This window comes from Erinaceus europaeus, chromosome 20, assembly GCF_950295315.1.
Source record: "Erinaceus europaeus chromosome 20, mEriEur2.1, whole genome shotgun sequence".
NCBI classification, from domain to species: Eukaryota; Metazoa; Chordata; class Mammalia; order Eulipotyphla; family Erinaceidae; genus Erinaceus; species Erinaceus europaeus.
The window spans coordinates 44589894-44611907 of NC_080181.1; the positions used below are offsets into that span (position 1 = coordinate 44589894).

Here is a 22014-nt window from a genome sequence, read left to right on the forward strand (position 1 = left end):
ATGGACCGAGATGCACAGAGCTACAAGGTGCCATGTCACAGGGTCAAAGGGCAGAGCACACAGTTTCAGCTGTCACTGTTACCATGCCTTTCCTGTGACCTTACTTGCTTTCTTTCCTTTTCATCAAAAAGGATAAAGTACTTTGGAATAAACTTAATAAAGAAGATAGCAGACCAGACCACCAAAAACCTTAAGATGTTGTTAAAAGAAACCAGAAGGATCAGAGAGATAACAGTAGGCTCTGCAGAAGACTTGAGTACAAGAGTTCTCAGATTCAAGCCCTTGCACCACCAATAGCCAGAGCTGAGTGGTGCTCTGGTTAATAATAATAGTAATAATAATAATAATAAAGTTAAATCAGAGAAGACATAGAGAAATGGATTGGAAGAATTAGTATTGTCAAATGTCTATACTACCTAGAGAAATATACAGATTTAGTGTAATCCCTATCAAAATCCCAGAATCATCTTTCAAGGCAGAACAAACAATACTAAAAATTTTATGACACCACAAAAGAAACCCCCAAAAAGCAGTTCTTGAGAGGAAAATAAGAGAATAATGGAAAGTATTATGCTTTCCAACTTCAAGCCACACAACAAAGTGATAGTCATCAAAACAGCATGGTTTGGGGAATCAAACCAAATACATGGACCCTTGGAATAGAAGTGAGATTCCTGAAATAAGTTCCCATATCCACGGGCATTTAACCTATACAAAAGAAGCTAAGAGCATAGAATGGAGAAAGGAAAGTCTCGTCAACAAATGGCACAGGGGCAAGTGGATAGATACATGTAGAAGAGTGAACCCAGATCAGCATCGCACCCCATGCATTATATAGTTCATTTAAAATGGCCTTGAAAGGCCATTTCCTAATGGATGCTAGAGATTCCCCTGGGTCCCCAGGTCTCTGCAAACAGAATGTTCCAGAACCACAGGGCAGGAAACCTCAAGTTTTTACCCTGCTCTGATAGTTTCAAAAAGGGGAGCTCTAGATAGGGTATGGGAGACATCTTGTCCTAGCCACCAGGCAGCACAGGAAACACGGAAGCCATGGTCCTTCTCCAGGCCAGTCCTCCCTCTTCCTGGCTGAAGCAGGATGTCCTCATGCTGTCAACATCACCTCTGCCCCTCTGAATAGTTTATTCATTTATTTTTATCACCAGGGTATTACTCAGCTCTGGTTGTTGTTGGTACTGGGCTTCATTGCTGGGACTTCTTGCAGGCAGTCGTCATGTGCTGTCTCTCTGGCTCTGTCCAGGGTGTGAAAGAAGAACCTGTAGCCTCCTCTGTGTTCTAGTAAAATCACCTTGCCCGCCTAGCCCCTGGATACCCAGTTTCGGGGCTGCCCAGTTTCGGGAACAGTCTCTGTGGGCAGTCTGGTCTGGAGTCCTGAGGCTTTGTGTCTCTTTGTTCTTCATTCCCATCTCCTCCCAGCTTCCCTGCCTCTGAAATCTCTCAGTGAGGGGCACCCAAGGCTAGTGGGGGGAGTCCCCCTTCTTTACGAGAGGCTAGGCCATGACAGACATCTGACCCTAGCTCTCCTTGTCCTGGGCTGCCTCCTCCAGCAGATGTGTGAAGGTGAAACCCTGTGAATGTGAAGAGGCTCAGGGAAAAGAAGCTCCCCATCAGGATGTGGTTTCTGTGTCCTCTTGCAGTCTTGTGGAAATGCTGCTGTTTTTTTTTTTTTCCTCTCCTTTTTGCTGGAAAACAGCTGGCGCTCCAAATTACTGTTTGTGACATTCATTTAACTTCCTCCCATGTGAATTTAGCCCCTATGGGAGCTCAGGACTGGTGGGGTTTTCAGGCAAGCCCTGCAGCCGGGAAGAGAGCGAAGGTCAAGCAGGGCCAGCTGAGGTGGGTGGGGTGTCACTCTCTAAACAACAATTGACCAGGCAATGGGCCATGGGTCCTGTTAGGTTTTGTGGTCACCAAGTGAATCTGCTTTATCCAGGGCAAGAGTATGAAGAACATATAGTGGGAAATCAGATCAAAAGGGTTCTGTGGAGCTGGTCTGGCTGGCTATTTGAGGTATTTTGGGGTGACTAATCCAGTTGCTGGCAGCCATCACTAGTTCCCAGTTTTGTTTTTAGGGTGAGCTGGAAAAGCACCAGGTAGGAAAATTAGTTTGACTAAAAATTAAAACTTGTTGGTAGACAGGTTGAGGTCATGGGAAGTAGAGAAAAGAAACTGTGGAGGTTGAAGTAGTCAGCCAGAACAGGGGAGAGGATGGCAGCCATGCTGGTGGGCAGCCATATTGATAGGCAGCCATATTGTAGGTAACTTCTGTCTGAGGGAAGCTCACAGCTAATAACTACAAGCTGGGAGAGAAGTGTGTTTATGACACTGGGTATTAGTTTGTGCATTTCTGACAGTGCCAAGAAATCAAGAGAGACTGAAGAGCCACTCTTGACTGTCCCCTTTCCTGTGTCCCTTTCTGAAAGATAGTTCTTGCAGTTATAAACCACCCCCCTAGCTTTGGCCAGAAAACAGCTCAGCTCTAGGAAGACAAATGTGGAACAATATCCCCTGCACAAATGGATTCTGTGAGGAAGAAAAGGGCTTCAGAGGTGGCAGAAACACCCGATTTTCTTTTGTGGCAGGTGAACAAAGGCATAAAAGACCAGCTGATTTGTTTTTCAGAGCCTTTGTGCACAGCCTTGTTAGGTGGGGGTCAGGGGTACAGTGCTCAGAAGAGATTCCTGTCAGACAACAAAAGCCATCAAGAGTAATAGACCTGCCAGGAGCTGAGGGAATTGAATGGCTGGCAAGACCCATTGGTTGGAGTCAGGCAGACTGTCCTCTGTCCCTGGTCCCAGATCCAGGGATTCCTGGGAAGAACTCATCCTTGGAAAATGTTGGCTTTGAAGCCTTCCTCCTCTGATCAGTAGGAAGTCTGAGCCTGGCTACTATTGGGTCTGTGTGAGGGCACTTTCCTTGTAGGGAAGGGACCCTTCTCCAGAGCCATGGAGGACTCTACTCAGACGGGGCCATATGGTAGGCTTCCTGAGCACCCCACCTTGGCATCACGCCTTCATGAGTGTCTTTGTGAAAGCTGCAGCTAAAGTGAAGGCAGATTCACCTTGACCATGAGCCACTACGCTGAGCCACTACGCTCACATACTCTTTTCACAAGAGCAGAGATCCCTAATGGGGTAGGTTTGTTCCCCCAGAAAATATTTGGCAACCACTGGAGATATCTTGAGTTGTCACAACTTGGAAAGAAGGATAGATGTGTGGGCAGCACAGGGGAGGTGTTCAGGCATGCCATAGACATTATGCACTCTCACACCCCTGAACAATTTAGAATCATCCAGCTACAGATGTCAACGGTGTCAGGGTTACAAAACATGAAGTAGAGCAGTTTTAGTGTGTAGTTCCCTGTAATGTTTCCATAACATGACCGGCTCCTAATATGGCCACCTCGAAACATGGCTGCCTCCTAACATGGCCGCCTCCTTACCCTCCTATCAGGAGACCATGATGGACCACGCCCTGCGCACCATCTCCTACATTGCAGACATTGGAAACATTGTGGTGCTGATGGCTCGGCGCCGCATGCCCCGGTCAGCCTCTCAGGATTGCATTGAGACCACCCCTGGAGCCCAGGAGGGGAAGAAACAGTACAAAATGATCTGCCATGTGTTTGAATCTGAAGACGTAAGTAAATGCACCAGCACAACGCTTCCTTTCAGAGACTCTGTACCCCCCACCAGCTCTGGGACCCTGGGGCTCTGGAGTGGAAATCCTACCCACCACCTCTAATGTTTCCAGAGGAATTTTTGTTTATCTTTCTTGCACTCTGGGTTTACAGAGATAGTAATGCCATTTTATTTTACTTCATGACCACAGGAGATCTTTTTATAAATTCATCATATTTATGCTTTGCCTTGAAAATTCAAGCACCATTTTATTTCACCTTAAGTTCTTCAGGAGTTATTTTTTTATTGAATATATATATATATATACATATATATATATATATATATATATTACCATAAAAACACATATTTTGCCATGGTCAAATACATAAGATCTATTTCTGAAAAGTCATGCCTGTTTGTTTTTTTTCCCTTGGTAATCCGTGTTTTTCATAGTTAGCAAGAGATGTTTTTATTCATTATTTACAATTGTAGTTCTTATAGTTTTAAGTTACCGACCCAGGTAGAAGCTGCCCTTCTCTTGTTTTGCCAGATATTGTCCTTGAATTAAATAGATTTTCATTCAGCATGACTTTTTGTCCAAGTTCCCTTTGCAGATTGGAACCTATTTGCAGTCTATATAATTCACACTAGAAATAGAATAATCAACTGTAAGCATATTTCCTTGCTAGCAAAGGCAGATTCTAATTTAGCGGTGAAGTCTGCCCTCACCCTGTGTATGAGGGGACACTGTTCAGGAAAAGGGGCCTCAGTGGTGGCCCCATCCAGTGGCCTTTTGTGCCAGGCTCAGGAGGAAACAGGTGGGAGTCCAGGAGGAAATGGAGGATGGCCTCAAGAACGTGGGTAGGCCTCTCTGAGCCTCAGTTTCCCCTCTGTGAAATGACACTGTTGTTCTGGAGGTGAGCTGAGGTAGATGGAGCACCCAGGGGTTGGGGGCTGGGTAGCTGCCCCCTACTTCTTTGCCCACCTGCAGGAAATCCCTCAGAGTGTCACTTGCCAGTGCCAGCCTCCTGCTAAACCCCCGCCAACACACACACACCTGGGAACACCTCCAGGCCCTGCCTGTGAGCAGGGGGGACAGGGGAGCCCCTGGTCCACAGGGCTCTTAGTGTGCCCCATTCCCTGTGCCCCCAAGACATCAAGGGCTGTCAACTCTCAGCCCTAAGAAGTCCTAGGTGAATGTTGTCATTGTCCCCAGGGGCTCCCACAGAGTAGGGGAGAAGGGTCTGGCCTCTTGGCTACTCTCACCCTCGCCTGGAGGCTGGCGGCTGCCACACTTTAGACCAGACCCCCAGCCTGCAAGTACATTTGAGATCTGTCCTTTGGGTCTGGTGCTTCTTGGGCTTACAGTGTCCAGGCTGGCAGCGCCCCCTGGTGGTCATAGGTGGAAGTGTGGGTGCTGGGCTTGAGTGAACCTTTATTTTTCCTTTTGCTTCATGGGGTCCTTGCTGGTGTCTCCAAAGCCTTGTGCTAAGGTAGCCTCTCTTCTGGCTCAGTCACACTCCCTGAAATTATGCCGAGTCCCTGACTCCCACCTGACCTGGGCTGTGTTGATAAGAAGTTAGTGCTGGGTACTCAGCCACCCCAATCTGTGTGATGCTCTGCAGAGAATACACCTGAGGCCACTTTGAAAATAAAATGGGCAGGAAGAGAATACAGTACAGCCAGCAGTGAAAGCAAGAGAAATGGGAGAGTTAGAAAATAATTGGGGGCTCACCTGGTTAAGCACACATAATGGGCAAGGGCCCACAAAAGGACCCAGGTTCAAACACCCACAGTGGAGACATTTCGAGAGCAGTGAAGTAGGTCTGCAGGTGTCTGTCTCTCTTTCTTCCTCTCTGTCTCCCCCTCCCCTCTCAATTGCTCTCTGTCTTATTGGATAAAATGAGGGGAGGGAGGAAAAAGGAAAAATATAGCTGCTGGGAGAAGTGGATTCAAAGTGCTGGCACCAAGCTCCAGCGATAACCCTGGAGGCAAAAAAAAAAAAATCATGGGGCTGGAAAGTGCACACATTACCTTGCATGAAGACTCAGGTTCAAGACCCCGGTCCTTCCTCACAAATAGTAGAACAGTGATGCAGGTGTCTCTCCTTCTCTCTGTTGCCCTATTTCTCTGTTTCTCACCATTTATAAAAAATAACAAAAAGGAGGAAAAATGACCACTGTGAACGATAAAGTTGTGTATGCACCAAGCCCTAGTGATAACCCAAGTGGAAAGCCAAACAAAATTGTCAGGTTGTCTTCCTCTCTGGGCCACCAGAGAACTGCTGACTTAGAGAGAGAGAGAGAGAGAGAGGTGCAAAACATCTAGTACCTTCTGTCTCTTAATCAGCAGGCCACTTAGGTGCATCTCAGGGTAGCCTATCTATGGCCCCAACAACTAGCCAGATTAGAATCAATCTCTGCTGAATGAATGAATGGCCCTGCTCTTACACCCAAGCCAATGCCCCCTGGAGGCTGACGGTGCACCACACACCCAGTGCCCCACGCTGACCTCTCTTTGAACCCCCACTCTCCCCCGCCCCCAGGCCCAGCTCATTGCCCAGTCCATCGGCCAGGCCTTCAGCGTGGCCTACCAGGAGTTTCTGCGGGCCAATGGCATCAACCCTGAGGACCTGAGCCAGAAGGAGTACAGCGACATCATCAATACCCAGGAGATGTACAACGACGACCTCATCCACTTCTCCAACTCGGAGAACTGCAAGGAGGTGAGGGCGCCATGGCCTCGGGCCCTGGGCTGAGCCCCTGTGGAGCAGCAGGCAGGCTCAGGGGGCAGGTTGAGCCCCTGTGGAGCATCAGGCTGCCCAGGGGGCCCCCAGATCTGCACTCCTTCACGGGCCTGGCAACATCCCTGACGTCACAGCCTAGGAGAGGGCTCCCCAGAACGTGCACCCCCTCCTGCCCAGGAGGGGGCACTTGTGTGTGAAATGAGCTGCTGTTGGAGCCAAGAGGCTGATTGCGCTCTGCACTAACGACCATGGAAATGAGCCTCTTGACACCGCTGTTATCTGCTGTGGGGCCCACAGAGGGGTCTCTGCAAGGCATGGGAGGCAGGTGTCATGAGTTAGGGAGCTTGAGTGCTCTGCCCAGGGGTGTTGGGAAGCTGTGGGTAAGGACGTGGGGAGTAGGGGACAGTGAAGAGGGAGTAGTTGCTGGAGAGGAGTGTGTGTGTGTGTGTGTGTGTGTGTGTGTGTGTGTGTGTAACAGCTGGGCTGAGTGGGGTGTGGCAGCCCCCACTCCCCGCCGCTCCCCCACATATGGTGCCCTTCCCTTGCAGCTGCAGCTGGAGAAGCACAAGGGCGAGATCCTGGGCGTGGTGGTGGTGGAGTCGGGCTGGGGCTCCATCCTGCCCACCGTCATCCTGGCCAACATGATGAATAGCGGCCCGGCCGCACGCTCGGGGAAGCTGAGCATCGGTGACCAGATCATGTCCATCAACGGCACCAGCCTGGTGGGGCTGCCCCTAGCCACCTGCCAGGGCATCATCAAGGTGGGCGCCTCTTGCTGGCCCTACTGGACCCCTGAGGACCCCAGCCAACTCCACAGACCCCTGTCTATCCCCTGTCTCCTGATGCCAGGGCCTCTGCTGAGTGATGGTCAGAGCCTGCTTCCGGGTGTGGGGTGTTGCTGGGAGGAAGGCCCTTTTCTCCTCTTTTTTTTATCTCATCTCATCTTGTCTTTTTTTTTTTCCTTTCTTTACTTTTCTTTGCCTTTCTTTCTTTTTTAAAAAAACATTTATTTATTCCCTTTTGTTGCCCTTGTTTTATTGTTGTAGGAGTTATTGTTGTTACTGATGTCATTGTTGGATAGGACAGAGAGAAATGGAGAGAGGAGGGGAAGACAGAGAGGGGGAGAGAAAGATAGACACCTGCAGACCTCCTTCACCACCTGTGAAGCGACTCCTCTGCAAGTGGGGAGCTGGGGGCTCGAACCAGGATCCTTATGTCAGTCCTTGTGCTTTGCACCATCTGCACTTAACCCACTGCACTACCACCCAACTCCCTGCCTTTCTTTCTTTTTTTGCCTCTAGGGTCATTGCTGGGGTTCAGTGCCTGCACCATGAATCCACCGCTCCTGGAGGCAATTTTTTCCCCCTTTTGTTACCCTTGTTGTTGTAGCCTTGTTGTGGTCATTATTATTGTTGTTGATGTTGTTTATTATTGTTGGATAGGACAGAGAGAAATGGAGAGAGGAGGGGAAGACAGAGAGGGGAGAGAAAGACAGACACCTGCAGACCTGCCTCACTGTCCGTGAAGTGACCCCCCTGCAGGTGGGGAGCCGGGGGCTCGAACTGGGATCCTTACACCGGTCCTCATGCTCTGTGCTACATGCGCTTAACCCGCTGCACTACTGCCTGCCCCCCTTTCTTTCTTTCCTCTCCTTTTTCTCTTTCTTTTTCTCTCTTTTCCCTCCCTCCTTCCTCCCTCCCTTTCTTCCCTCCTTTTTATTTTATTGCCACAGGGTTATTGCTGGGTCTCAATGTCTGCACAGTGACTCCACTGCTCCTGGTGTCCAATTTTTGCTTCTTTTCTTCCTTTTATTTGGTAGGAAAAAGTTGAGAGCAGAAGGGAAGATAGGGAGAGAGTCAGAGAGACACCTATAGACCTGCTTCACCACTCGTGAAGCTTCCCTCTCTGCAGGTGGGGACCAGGGGCTTGAACTGGGGTCCATGTGCATGGTGACATGTGCAATCTATCAGGTATGCCTTGGAGGGAGGCTTCTCCATAGCCCTGGCCCACGGGAAACTCCTCCTGCCCTCAGCTTGCTGCCTGTCTTTTCCCAGGGACCTCAAGGGTCACCCCACTGGGACCTATTAATTGCACACAGCAGTGCAGGCGGGCTGACCTCTGACCCTAGGGTCAGCTGGTGTTCACATGGGCCAGAGGGGACCACAGAAGCACATAGCAAGCATTCCCACCACGGGGGCACCCAGTCATCCTGCCTGTGGGTCAAAGGGCCCCCCTCCTCTCTCTCTCTCCCTTCCCCCCTCTTTCTCCACACACACACACACACACACACACACACACACACACAGACACACACACTGAACCCTGGCTGGCTTTCCCAGCTGTGCCCACTGCTGACCCCCTGACCCCACAATGACCTCTGGCCCCCATGTGACCCCACCCACCTGACCTCTGCCCCACCCCCCAGGGTCTGAAGAACCAGACGCAGGTGAAGCTCAACATTGTCAGCTGCCCGCCTGTCACCACTGTCCTCATCAAGCGGCCTGACCTCAAGTACCAGCTGGGCTTCAGCGTGCAGAACGGAATTGTGAGTCCTCAGGCCTGGGCAGGGGGCTGGGGCTCACCTCTCCACCCCCAACTGCCCATTGCTCCCAGAAAGTAGCATCCATTTACCTGTCCACTTGTCCACTCGCTGCTCACCACCATTCATGAGCTGCCTGTGTTGTGTCAGGCACTGCAGAGGCTGGAGGGCTTCCTGGAGGAGGGGCTGCTGCACTGGAGTGAGTGTGGGTCTATACACAACTCAGTGCCAGCTCCCTAGGGAACACCCTCCACACCTGCTTTCTTGCCTCCTCTTTGACTTTCATTTGGTTGGCGTGGCTTCTTCTTGGGTGTCCCTCCTGCAGAGGCCCCCTATGGGCAGAGATGTGACCCTGGAAAAGGAGAGGTGAGTTGTGCTCAGGCCCGAGGGTCACAGAGCTGAAGACCAGATTGGGGTGGATCCAGGTGAGGGGCCCGTGTGTGCCCACCCACTGCTACAGAAGAAAAAGCCAGAGAAGGTTCTAGAAAGTCCAGAAGGGGGGGTGGGGACGGTAGTGCAGCGGGTTAAGGCCTGAAGTGTAAGGAGCCCCTAGCTCCCCACCTGCAGGGGGTCGATTCACAGGTGGTGAAGCAGGTCTGCAGGTGTCTGTCTTTCTCTCCCCCTCTGTCTGTCCTATCCAACAACAAGAGCAGCAGTGACAACAATAATAATGACAACAACAAGCATTTACAACACAGGCAACTAAAATGGGAAAAATGGCCTCCAGGAGCAGTGGATTTCTAGTGCAGGCACCAAGCCCCAGCAATAATCCTGGAGGCAAAAAAAAAAAAAGTTCAGAAGGGCAGCTGCAAAGGAGATAGCATTTCCGGTGCAAGGGGACCATGCTGCACCGGGGGAAGAGCCTCTGTACAGCTCTGCTCAGAGCCCAGGCTCACCCCCCCACTCCCCCCCACTCCCCCCCCCCACTCCAGGGATCCCCAGGGGGCCTGGCAGACGACAGAGGCCTGTGGCTCTCTGGTGCCCAGCGGCCTGTCCCCACCCACCCCTGCTTGAGACCCAGGGCCATTACCCTGCTGCTGACAGCTGAGTCCTGTGAGGGCCCGGAAGTGCAGGCTGACATCTGAATGAGCCCCGCACCAGCACTTTGCCCATTTCCACCTTCATTACACCCAAAGCATGAGGCGTTCGTCTGCAGATGCTCGCTGACCTGCTTGATGCCATTCCTGAGAGCCCTCCCCCCAACCCCTCCACTCCAGGGGAGCAGTGGAGGAGTCCCCTCAGCTTCCCCTGAGCCCTAGCCTGGCACTGCAGCTCTACAGCAAGATATGGGGACGTCCCCAGGGTGGGGGGACCCCTCTGTTGCCCAAGTGTGTGGAATTCCCTCCCTCCCTTTGTCAGCTCAGGAGCCACTGCCTCTCAGGACAGGGAGAGATGGCAGCTGCCGTCACCTGCAGAGCAGCCTGTGGCCACCGAGAACCTCCTATGGGGTGACTGGGTCTGGGCTGGGCGGTCAGACTCTGTAGGCAGCGGGGGTGTGTGGGGGGTGGGCAGGCACTTCTCTAACAGATTGAGCCACCTGCAACACTGCCTCAGCACTCACAGAGCTCCCCCTGCAGGTGGGGACTGGTCCTGGCGCACTGTAACATGTGCGCTCAACCAGGTGCGCCACCACCCGGCCCCTGTATTTATTTATTTATTCCAAATCATAAACTCCACGTTGCCTCTGTGACGCAGGCCCAGGGTCACGGCTGGTCTCTCCTCCCGCATCTCTGGTGGGCAGTGGGGGCTGTGTGGCAGGAGCCAGGGTGCTCCCCTGATGCCCAGTGTGTCTCCCAGATCTGCAGCCTAATGCGTGGAGGCATCGCAGAGCGGGGCGGGGTCCGTGTGGGCCACCGCATCATCGAGATCAACGGACAAAGCGTGGTGGCCACAGCCCATGAGAAGATCGTGCAGGCGCTGTCCAACTCTGTCGGGGAGGTGAGTGTGGGGATTCCTCCCCCCATCCTGACGCCAGCCCTGGGTGCGGGCACCTGGGGTCCACACGTGGGTCCCCAAGGGCACCAGAGGAAGCCCTCTGCTCCTTGAGAGGTGGCCCCGGGGCCTCAGCTGCCACCCTACATCACCCTACACTTTCTGGAACTCTTTGGAACTGGTTAGTTTAGTTTAGTTTGAGAGCCCTGTCGTCTGTGGGACCCCCAGGGAAACCCCCCACCCCACGTGAGAGGCCCAGGCCACCACCACCCATGTGAGCCTTTGGGCCTTTGCCTTCTAGCTCCCAGCTCAGCTGAGGCCTTATCCAGCTTCCTCCACTAGTACTTTCTAGCTTTTGTCTGTTGTGGACTCAGGTGGCTGAGGGATCTAGTGATAGGAGGGGAGGGCAGGCACAGGTGAGTGAGCAACTGCCAGAGTAGTAAGATAGGTCACCTGGATGGTGTGCCAGTGTCGCCACGTGTGAGGCATAGGCCTGAGCCCTGGAGGAAGCTATGGTGCTATGGTGTCTTTCCTCTCTCTCCCTCTGCCTCTGTCTCTGAAAGTCAGTGGAGCCCCCATGACAACAGAAAGATCTGGAATGGGTGGCACCAAAGGGCATGGGAAGGGGAGCCTGGGTGGGATGCTGTTTCACATCCGTGGTGGTCCCAGCCAGGCTCTGGGAGGGGCTCTGTCTGCAGTCGCCAGCCCACACCAGACTGTTAGCCCCCCTTTACAAATGGCTCCCATGTAAGGGAACTCCAGTTTCCCTAAGTGGCTGCTCTGGAATGGCCCCCCTCACAGGGCTGGTCACTGTCAGCCCCAGGAAGGAATCGGTGAGGTGGAGGCGTGCGGGCTGGGGGCTGGGAGAACTGTTTCCAGCTCTCAGACCCCAGAGGCCTGACAGCAAAGACTGGCTGGGTGTGAGGATTCCTCCAGCCCAGCCGTCCCGGAAGAGTAAGCCTCTGCCCTCATTTCATCACTCTGACCACATCCAGGAAATTCATCACTGATAACAAAACGGTTCGGGGAGGGATTCAGATTTCAGAGTGAATCTTCCCACAGAAAGAAGCATCCTACTGTCTCACCTGGTAGAACGTACACATTAGAGTGCACAAGGACCCAGGTTCAATCCCTTGGTCCCCACCTGTAGGGAGGAGGCTTCGCAAGTGGGGGAACAGTGCTGCAGGTGCCCCCCTCTGTCTCTCACCCTTTATCAAAAAACCACAAAAGGGGGAAAATAGCCTCCTGAAGGAAGATTTCATCTTTATTTATTATCACTAAGCTTTTTCAGATAGAAAGAAAAAATGGGGAGTCGGGTGGTAGTGCAGTGGGTTAAGCGCATGTGGCGCAAAGCACAAGGCCCGGTGTAAAGATCCCGATTCGAGTCCCCGGCTCCCCACCTGCAGGGGAGTCGCTTCACAGGCGGTGAAGCAGGTCTGCAGGTGTCTGTCTTTCTCTCCCCCTCTCTGTTTTCCTCCTCTCTTTTTCTCTCTGTCCTACAGAGACATCAATAATAACTACAACAACAAAACAAGGGCAACAAAAGGGAGTGAATAAATAAATAAATATTAAAAAAAAGAAAAAATGAGAGGGAGCGAGGAGGACATTACAACACCAATGCCCCCTCCCCCATTTCAGTGCAGGGAAGGCCCAAACCTGGGCATTAAAATACTACTACTACTACTACTAATAATAATAATAATAATAAAGTAGCATTCTATCCTGTGTAGGTAGGCACTACATAATTTTTCTTCATCTGTGAGCACTTACTTTGTTTCTATATCTTGACTAATCTGAGTGATATTTCAATGAACACACACAATATAATTACAGTCTCTGGATAGGTAGGAGTGAAATTGTTGGGCCCTGTGGTAATTCTGTGTTTAGTATCTTGAGGAACCCCTACCTTCCACCCCTAAAGGCTGCCCCAGTTTCCACCCCACCCAGAAGTGTGGGAAGAGACGTTTTCAAAATGGCCAGCCACAAGGTGCCATTCTCCTTTTTTTCCTGGAAAAACTGGTACATGACACAGAAATGGACCTAAGTGTTTCCTTCTCCATCTGGCTTCTGTCAAGATTGTTTGCAGATGGTTTCAGGGAGGGGAGAAAAGAGGGAGGAAGGCGGAAGGCCAGTCACAACCTTCTTTCTCATTGGCAGATCCACATGAAGACCATGCCAGCTGCCATGTTTAGACTCCTCACAGGCCAGGAGACCCCGCTGTACATCTAGGCTGCCCAGCCTGCTGACCCGAGGAGGACCTCCCCCCACCCTTACAGACCCACAGCCCACCCAAGGACACTGACTTTCCTGAAGAAGGGGCCCTCACCGCCCACTTTTTTTTTTTGGACATAAAAGGGTATGTCTTTCTCACAGGACAGTCACAGAAACCATCTTTGTAGACAGTCAAGTGTTTGCTGCATTCTGAACTGTGTTCTCATAGCGACCGACCTTCCGTGTGGTGTGGCATGTGTCTTTCCTCCCCGAAGCTGCAGAGAATGCAACTGGAGGGATTTCCTGAGGCAGCTGTGGAGGGAGCCCCTGGAAGATGGCGCCTTCCTGAGTAGGGGGCTGTAGTGATGCCCCCTCAGCTGGGGGCCTGGGGTCCTCCCAGGTGTGGGTGAGGGAGGGCACCCTGACTGCAGCTGCCTCCTTGCCAGACCAGTGCTTCGGCTGTGACTGTTGATTCCACTTTGGGAACCTGCAATTGTATTTCCTGAGCAAGAAGACATTCCTGAGCTAAATAAAGGATGATGGCCACCGTATCAGCACGCCCTATTTCTTTAGACGCTATCACTGTTGTGACTTTCTTTTGACTAGCCAGCTGGGTCTTCAGAGGGGAGTGTCTTCAGGTGACCTGTGACCTCACCTGCTGCCCCTGGGCTGGAGACTCTGTGGAGTCCCTTGGTGGGACCTTCCCTCCCTCCCAGGTACCCTTCCTCCAGGGCCTCCCCAGCTGCAGGCCTGATCAGCCACACACACGCGCGCGCACACACACACACACACACACACACACACACACACACACATACACACCCTTTCCTGGCTCCCCCCACCCACTCCCCCCAGAAAAATCATTCACAACAGGAAACAGCCTCAGGCATTCCCGGGCTGCCAGCGGTCAGCACAGAACACTTGGCTGGCCGGGCAGGTCACCGTGAGCAGTATTAGTATGTGTGTAGGTGCAGTAACTGTAGTCTAGTTCCGTCCACTAGAGACCAATGTTAAACCGACGTCATTTTATCTCTTGAAGTTTCTCCCTCTCTCTCTTTTTTTGGCCCAGGCCTTGAAGAATACACTGTGACTTAAGAAGCCTTACCATGCAGTAACTAAAGCTTTAGGATTACTGTATTCGAGGAGTGACCTATTTGTTGCATGCAGCCGCCCTTAGGAAGACGCACTAATCACTAATAAACCTGAAGTCGTGATGAAAAATTGTGTGTGGCTGGTTTGTGAACCCAGAGCCAAATGGCTGTCTGCCAGGCTCTACCAAGCTGTTGTGTGGAAGTTGGATCTTCTCTAGGACAAGTCTTGGGGCTCTTCCCAGAGAGTGCTTCAGTCACCAAGTATCAGGCCTAAACTAAATTTTCACTGGGGCTGGGATCACTGGGTTTCTCCCACTGTGGCCACAAGAGGGCTCTCCAGTCACCAGGTGTCAAGCCAGCCTGGCCATGGCTACATTTTGAATGGGACTGGGGGCTCTGGTGTTTCTCCACTATGTCCACCAGAGGGCGCTTCAGTCACCAAGTGTCAGGTCAGCCTGGCCATCACTGTCTTCAATGGGGGGAGGGGGTGTCTGATTCAGGGTTCTACCCACTGAGACTACCAAAGGGCACTCCAGTCACCAAGTGTCAGGCCAGCCTGGCCAAAACTGCATCTTCAATAGGGATCTGACTCAGGGCTGTACCCACTTGAGGCCACAAGAGGGTGCTCCACTACATGTCATGCCAGCTTGGTCATGGCTGCATTCTGAATGGGGCTGGGGTCTCTGGTGTTTCCCCACTATGGCCACAAGAGAGCGCTGCAATCACCAAGTGTGAGGCCGAAACTAAATTTTCAATGTGGCTGGGGTCTCTGGGCTTTTCCCACCATGGCCACCAGAGGGCACTCCAGTCAGTATGTGTCAGGCCAGCCTGGCCAATACAGAATCTTTAATAGGGGTCTGACTTAGAGCTGTACCCACTAAGGCCACAAGAGGACGCTTCAGTCACCAGGTTGGTCAGGTCAGCCTGGGTATGGCTACATTTTTTTTTAGATAAATTTTTTTGTATTATCCTTATTTATTGGATAGAGACAATCAGAAATTGAGAGGGAAGGTGGTGATAGAGAGGAAAAGAGACAAAGAGACACCTTCAACACTGTCTCACCACTTGCAAAGTTTCCCCTTGCAGGTTCTGGGGACTGGGGGCTCGAGCCTAGGTTTTTGTACACTATAACATGTACACGCAACCTGGTGTGCCACCTATACTTTTTAAATATGTATGGCTACATTTTGAACGGGGTTTGAGGCTCCAGTGTTTCCTCACGATGGCCACCAGAGGGCACTTCAGTCACCAAGTGTCAGGTCAGTTTGACCATCACTATCTTCAGTGGCGGTTGGACTCAGGGCTTTACCCACTGTTGCCGCCAGAGGGCGCTCAAGTCACCAAATGTCCGGCTAAAACTATCTTCAATGGGGGGGGGGCCCTGTGGTTTCTGATCTTTTCCCACTGTGGCCACAAGAGGGCGCTCCAGTCACCAGGTATCAGGCCAACTTGGTCATAGCTGCATCTTCTCTGGGGCTGGAACCTGGGAGTTCTTCCAGCTGAGGCCACAAGAGGGCACTCCAGCCCTCAAGTGTTAAGTCACTCTAGTCATGACTGCATTTTCATTGGGTTAGAATGTCGGGGCTTTCTGAGCTAAGTCCACAGGAGGGTACTCCAGTCACCAGGTGTTTGGTTAGCTCGACCACTTGTAGAAGGCCCACAGGAGGCACAAGGCTGTCACCAGTCACCATGTTATCAGGCCAAAACTATTTTCAATGGGAGCTGGGGTCTCTGGGCTTTTCCGAATGTAGCCACAAGAGGGCGCTCCAGTTACCAGGTGTCAGGCCAGCTTGGCCTGTATTTTCACTGGAGCTGGGACTCTGGTGGTGTTTACCCAATATGGCCACCAGAGGGTGCTCCAGTCACCAAATGTCAGGCCCAAACTAAATTTTTTTTTTTAAAAAAATTTATGTATTTATTACCTTTTGTTACCCTTGTTTTATTGTTGTAGTTATTATTGTTGTTGTCATTGGATAGGACAGAGAGAAATGGAGAGAGGCGGGGAAGACAGAGTGGGAGAGAAAGATAGACACCTGCAGACCTTCTTCACCACTTGTGAAGTGACTCCCCTGCAGGTGGGGATCCGGAGGCTCAAACCGGGATTCTTAAGCCGGTCCTTGCACTTTGCGCCACGTGCGCTTAACCCTCTGAGCCGCTGCCCAACTTCTCAAAACTCAATTTATAAAGGGGCTGGCGTCTCTGGTCTTTTACCACTGTGACCACAAGAGGGCGCACCAGCGACTAGGTGTCAGGCCAACTCGGTCATAGCTGCATCTTCTCTGGGGCTGGAACCTGGGGGCTTTTCCTACTGAAGCCACAAGAGGGCGCGTCAGCCTTCAAGTATTAGGTCATCCTGGGCATGGCTGTGTTTTCATTGAGTTGGGATGTTGGGGCTTTCCCAGGTCAGTCCACAGGAGGGCGCTCTAGTTACCAGATGATTGATCAGCTTGGCCCCTTGGCAAAGGCCAATGGGAGGCTCTCACTAGAAGGAGGAGAGGAAGGGCTCTGGGTGCCCCTGATGTCAACGGCCTCACAGCCAGGAGATGGCACAGTGGGTAGGGCACCAGACTTGCATGCGTGCAGCCCCAAGTGTGTTCCAGTCATTGCATTTCCTTCTCCTCTGTTTGTTTTGGCCTCCAGTTGCAGGGGCATGGTGCAGCACTATGGATCCACTGCTCCCAGCGGCCTTTTTTTCTTTTCATTCTATATAACAGAGAAAGAGACTGGGGGGGGGGGGCGAGTAGGGAGAAAGAAAGAGGCCTGCAGACCTGCTTCACTGCTTGTGAAGCTTCCCACCTACAGATGGGGAGTGGGGGCTTGAACCCATATACTATGAGCGCTTAACCAACTGGTGTGTCACCACCTGGCCCCCTCTCTCTTAAGTTATAAACACATATTTCAAAAATATAAGTGACTGGGTGACGGGCGGTAGTGCAGCAGGTTAAGCGCGGGTGGCACAAAGCACAAGGACCGGCTTAAGGATCCCTGTTCGAGCCCCCGGCTCCCCACCTGCAGGGGAGTCACTTCACAAGCGGTGAAGCAGGTCTGCAGGTGTCTATCTTTCTCTCCCCCTCTACCTTCTCCTCTCTCCATTTCTCTCTCCTTCCAACAATGACGACATCAATAACAACAATAAAAACTACAACAGTAAAACAACAAGGACAACAAAAGGGAAAATAAAGTTAAAAAAAAATTTAAGTGACCTCAGGGTTAGGTGGTGGTGGTGCACCTGGTAGAGCTCATGTTACTGCGTGAGGCTCTGGATTCAAACCTGCATTCCCACCTGTAGGATGGAAGCTTCTTCACAAGCAGGGCTCAGGGTGTTTCTGTCTCCCTCATTCCCTCTCAATTTATCCCTCTCAAATAAATAAAGATGGCCACCGGGTGTGGTGCATTTGTTGTTCAGGGACCAAGTCCCAGCAACAGCCCTCATGGCAAAAAACAAAACTCCGATGGGAGGCCCAGCAGTAGGGTACATGCCTTTCGGAACATGTGAGGCCTCAGGCTGCAGCCCCAACACCTTGTGGGCACCAGGGATGACAATGTGAATGAAAATGGGTTGGCCTTCATGGACGGACACTTCTAGTATCCATCTCTCTTAAAATACAGAATAAACACTTGGCTTCAGGGATGGCTCAGCAATACCCTGGCCCTGGGATTGTTTCCGACATTGCAGTTCTTCATTTGTTATTTGTGCCGAGTAGTAGTTACAAGACTGTAAGCTTCCAGTGTACACTCCCACACTATACTCACCACCAAAGTTCTGTCCCCATCCCCCCAACAGTAACCACCATCGTTCTCAGTCTGTTTGCTTCTGTTTTTCTCTGCAAGTTGGGTTGCATTTCTCTAGATTCAACATCAGAGTGAAACCATCCTGTAGTTGTCTTTCATCTCTTATTCCACTAAGCGAATCACCTCTGGTTCCATCCATTTTGTCCCAAAAGACATAATACCGTCTTTTTGATTGTAGAGACTATATAACCCCGTAACATTTTTATCCAATGGGCATTAGGGCTGCTTCCACTCTCTGTGGCTATGGGCACAGGTGTGCATATGTCCCTTTAAATTAGTGTTTCCATGTCTGACACTGAACTTAAAAATCATGCAGGGGCGGGTGGTGGTGTGCCTTAGTAGCCCCGCCTACAGGAGGGAAGCTTTGTGAGTGGTGGAGCAGTGCATCAGATGTCTCCTTTCTATCTCCATCACTTTCTTTCTGTCCATCACTCTGGATTTTTTAAAAAAAAGGCGATACCTAGGAGCTGTGAAATCATCATGCAGGCAGAAAACAGATAAATCCTATAGGGCAGATGGTTCTGCAAAAAACCTTTCGTGCCTGGGTCTCCTAAGTGCCAAGTTCAGTCCTTAAGTCAGAGCTGAGCAGTGCTCTGGTAGAAAAAGAAAGAAAGAAAGAAAGAAAGAAAGAAAGGAAGGAAGGAGACCGTAAAATTGCAGGAAAAAGTGCATGGAGTATGTATGACTGTGCTCATGTGAAGCGCATATATATATATATATATATATATATATATATATATATATATATATATTTTTTTTTTTTTTAATTAAAAGCCAGATTTAGCAGCTTTGCACCAGAAGCCCTTATGGGCCTCACAAAGGCTTCCTCTACGCCCAGTGAGACTCAGACACAGAGGCCAGAAATAGTTTTTATTAAAACACAGATCATTATGAAAACACCTTGAGGTACATCAAATAAATACACCCCTCAGGTTGCGCTTAGCTCTCCTCTCCCACTGGGTTTCTGCTCCAGTGGCGTCCTGGACCCACACAGCTGGTGGGGGGCACTTTCTCTCTGGGCAGTTGCCAGCATTCAGCCTGCTCAGCAGCACTTGCTGGAGGAGACCTTGGCCTTGGGAACATGGAGCCCCATTCCCCATCGTTGGCCCCAGATTTGGGGTCCAGAACTTGCCCACCTCAGTGTCCTTGCAGCACCCCCAGGTTGGGTTGGACCCACTCTGGCCAGGAGAGGGCAGAGACAGTGCTGGGACACAGGGAGACCCAGAAGGTTGGGGGGCCTAGAAGGGTCCTTGTTGCCCTCCCATCCCGAATTAGTGAGGAAGAGAGCCCAAGCTGGGGGGGGGGGTCCTAAGGAACAAGTTTGAGAAGAAACTGGGAGGGACACCAGCAAGGGAGCAACCCCACTTTCTCTGGAGCTTGATGCCTACGTGGTCTGGGGTATTCAGCAGCCTCTGCTGGGGTTCCTGGCACTGTGGACAGAGCAGAGAGTTGGCTCCGGCGGAGGTGGGAAGGGTGGAGCACCCCCTGTCCCTGGGGGACATCGCTCCCTGCTGTAAGGACAAGCCCAGGACACGGTCCCAGGCTGGGGGGTGGGGAAAGGGGACCACACTGGAATTGCAGTCAGGACTTGGCCTGTACTGCTGTGAGCCCCCAGGTGCTTGTGGACCCCGAAACAGGAAAGTCTCCAGCCTGCAACGCTCCAGCGTCCCCCATCCCACAGGTGTCCCAAATACACCGGTTCAAGGCCGGGGTCCCAGGCTTCGCTGGTCGGCTGGGGATGGGGTGGAGGGACATACGTGGTGAAGTGTCAAAGCCATTCACTCGTCTGCAAGGGGACTCTGGAGGTGTCACATGAGTAACAAGCTTCCGCTCACAGTCTGTCCCTGGACGCCTCTCATGGGGGGAGGGGCGTCCTCGTCACTGAGAGGCCCCATGGGTGTCTCCCAGCCCAATGGCATCTGGGAGGAAGTGGCATCATGGTGTCCATGCAGGGCCCTTGGCACTGGAGCTGATCACTGTCTATACCTCATTTCCCGGGGGACCCTGGGAGACTGGGTCGACCACCCTACTGTGCCCTCCTCGGCCTCCAGCCGCACAGAGATGCCCCCAGACCTGGGCAGAGCGGTGTGGAGGACAGCCACGGCCCCTGGGGTGTGTGGAGGGGGTGCCTCGGCCACAGCTGAGGAGTCCCCACTGCTGCAGAAAGTTCTTGAAGGCTGGTGCTGCTCCACTGGGGCTGCCAGCACATGAGGGGTGGGTCCACGGAAGGCCAGGACCCCGCTGTCATCAGAGACCAGGCCAGGCTGCTGGCTTTCTGTAAGGAAGTGACTGCAGGCTCTTCCCGCCATGTGGCCGTGGTGTCCGCCACCCGGGACCGCTAGCTCTGCACAGAGGGTCTTAGAGTCAGTACAAGTGACAGCTGAGAGATGGTTCTGGGGATCATGTGCGGTCGGGCCGGGGCGTGACTCGTGTCTCATAAAAACAAGTGGCTGGTGGCAGGGCTGTGGCTTACCCAGTAGTGCGCGCATGTCACCATGCTCAAGGACTTGGGTTCGAGCCCCCCGCCACCACATGGGAGCACCAGCAGGGGGCAAAATTTCATGGATGGTGGAGCAGTGCTGCAATGTCTCTCGACCTCTGTCTCTCTCATCCTCAAAAAGAATTTTTAAAAGGGTGCCAGGAGCAGTGGAGCCATGCAGGCTCTGAGCCCCAGTGATAACTCTGGTGGGGAAAAAAAATTCCGACTCTGGACTTGAACTGGGTGGGGAGTGAAGGGAGAGAGAGAGGACGTAGGGAAGGCACTGGGCAGAGAGGCCTGGCTGCACACAAGGCGAAGGTGGTGATGGGAAGGACCTTCTGCAGCCATCTGCTTCCGGGGGTGCCTGGCCACTGCGGGGGCCACTGCGTCTGCTCGTCTGCTCGCACAGGAGGGGGCAGGTGAAGTGGGGCCCAGCTACCATCTGTAATGACTCAGCTCTTCCTCTTCACCCCACGCTCCTGCCAGGTGGGAAATGGCCCCCGGGTGCTGTCCTCTGTCCACACGCACCCCAGCTGTCACTGTCAGGAGAGGTCACGCATGCTGGATGTCACCGGAGTCCCCGACAGCCAGGAGTGTGGTCGTGCTGTGTCAGTGGGCCAGGTCACAGGGGCTCTTAGGAAACAGATGCCCAGATGCAGCCCGGACTAAGGTCTCCCCCAGCCTTCTCCTGGGTGCAAGGACTCGGAGGCCAGCTCACACCTGGTCCAGCCTGAGGACAGGCTCCTCCTCCACCGGGGTGCCCACCACATGCCGCACTTCAGCAGGGAGACTGCAGCTGGAATGTTCCAATAACTTGGCCACCAGCACCCTGGCGTCCGAGTAGGCCCGGCTGTCCACCACCGCGTGTGGCCTTGCCTTAGAGACTGGCTGCGAGGACTCTGGCTTCGGGAGCTGAGTTTTCTGGGGGGAGGGCTCCCTGCGGGGTGACGCAAAGGCCTCTGTGACAGAGCGAGACAGGGTAGCTGCAGATCAAGGGGGGCAAGAGAAAGAGGGAGGGAAGGGAGCAAGCCTGAGGATTTGTCTCACCACAGGGAAGCACGGAGGAGGGAGGCAACAGGGGGGCTCCCTGCCTGGGGAGCTCACATCCCCTCTACAAATATAGAATAGGGACTGGATGGGGGTGCACCTGGTTTAAGTGCACATTTTACAGTGCTCAAGGAACCGGGTTCAAGCCCCTGGCCCCCACCTGCAGGGGGGGAAGCTTCACAAGTGAAGCAGTGTTGTAGGTGTCTTTCTCTCTCTCTCTCTCTCTGCCTTTTTGCTCAGTTTCTCTGTTTTATCAAATTAGTTGAAAACTCTCTCTTATAAATATATATATATATATAGTGTTATTAAGGGCAGCCAACAAGTAAGCTCTTTAACATGCAAACATGGCAGGCTGGAGCTTGTGAGCTGCTCTGCCATGTTCAGGACCCAGGTTTGAGCCCAGCTCGGCCCGCATGGCACTGAGTAAGCTTTGGTGGCTACGGTACCTTTTATCTCTCTCTCCCTCTCTCTTACACTTTCTCTCTCCCCCTGCCTCTCTGTCTCTATCTAAAATAAATAAATAAATAAATAAATAA

The 22014-nt window shown here is 52.3% G+C and overlaps 2 protein-coding genes across 10 annotated transcripts in view; one reads left to right on the forward strand and one right to left on the reverse strand.

Annotated features, from left to right (window-relative positions):
* The window catches only part of APBA2 (amyloid beta precursor protein binding family A member 2), a 134139-nt gene extending 120519 nt beyond the window's left edge, over positions 1–13620 (forward strand). For all 7 annotated transcript variants that reach the window (XM_060179278.1, XM_060179275.1, XM_060179280.1 and 4 more), the window contains 6 exons: positions 3472–3657; positions 6187–6366; positions 6936–7148; positions 8813–8932; positions 10724–10864; positions 13016–13620. In XM_060179278.1, coding sequence (XP_060035261.1) covers positions 3472–3657; positions 6187–6366; positions 6936–7148; positions 8813–8932; positions 10724–10864; positions 13016–13087 — 912 coding nt within the window. In that variant the 3' untranslated portion in view covers positions 13088–13620. The remainder of the gene's footprint in view (positions 1–3471; positions 3658–6186; positions 6367–6935; positions 7149–8812; positions 8933–10723; positions 10865–13015) is intronic.
* Positions 13621–20964: 7344 nt separating this feature from the next.
* Positions 20965–22014, reverse strand: part of ENTREP2 (endosomal transmembrane epsin interactor 2) — a 353123-nt gene continuing 352073 nt past the window's right edge. For all 3 annotated transcript variants that reach the window (XM_060179288.1, XM_016185083.2, XM_060179289.1), the window contains one exon: positions 20965–21414. In XM_060179288.1, the coding sequence (XP_060035271.1) occupies positions 21146–21414 (269 nt within the window). In that variant the 3' untranslated portion in view covers positions 20965–21145. The remainder of the gene's footprint in view (positions 21415–22014) is intronic.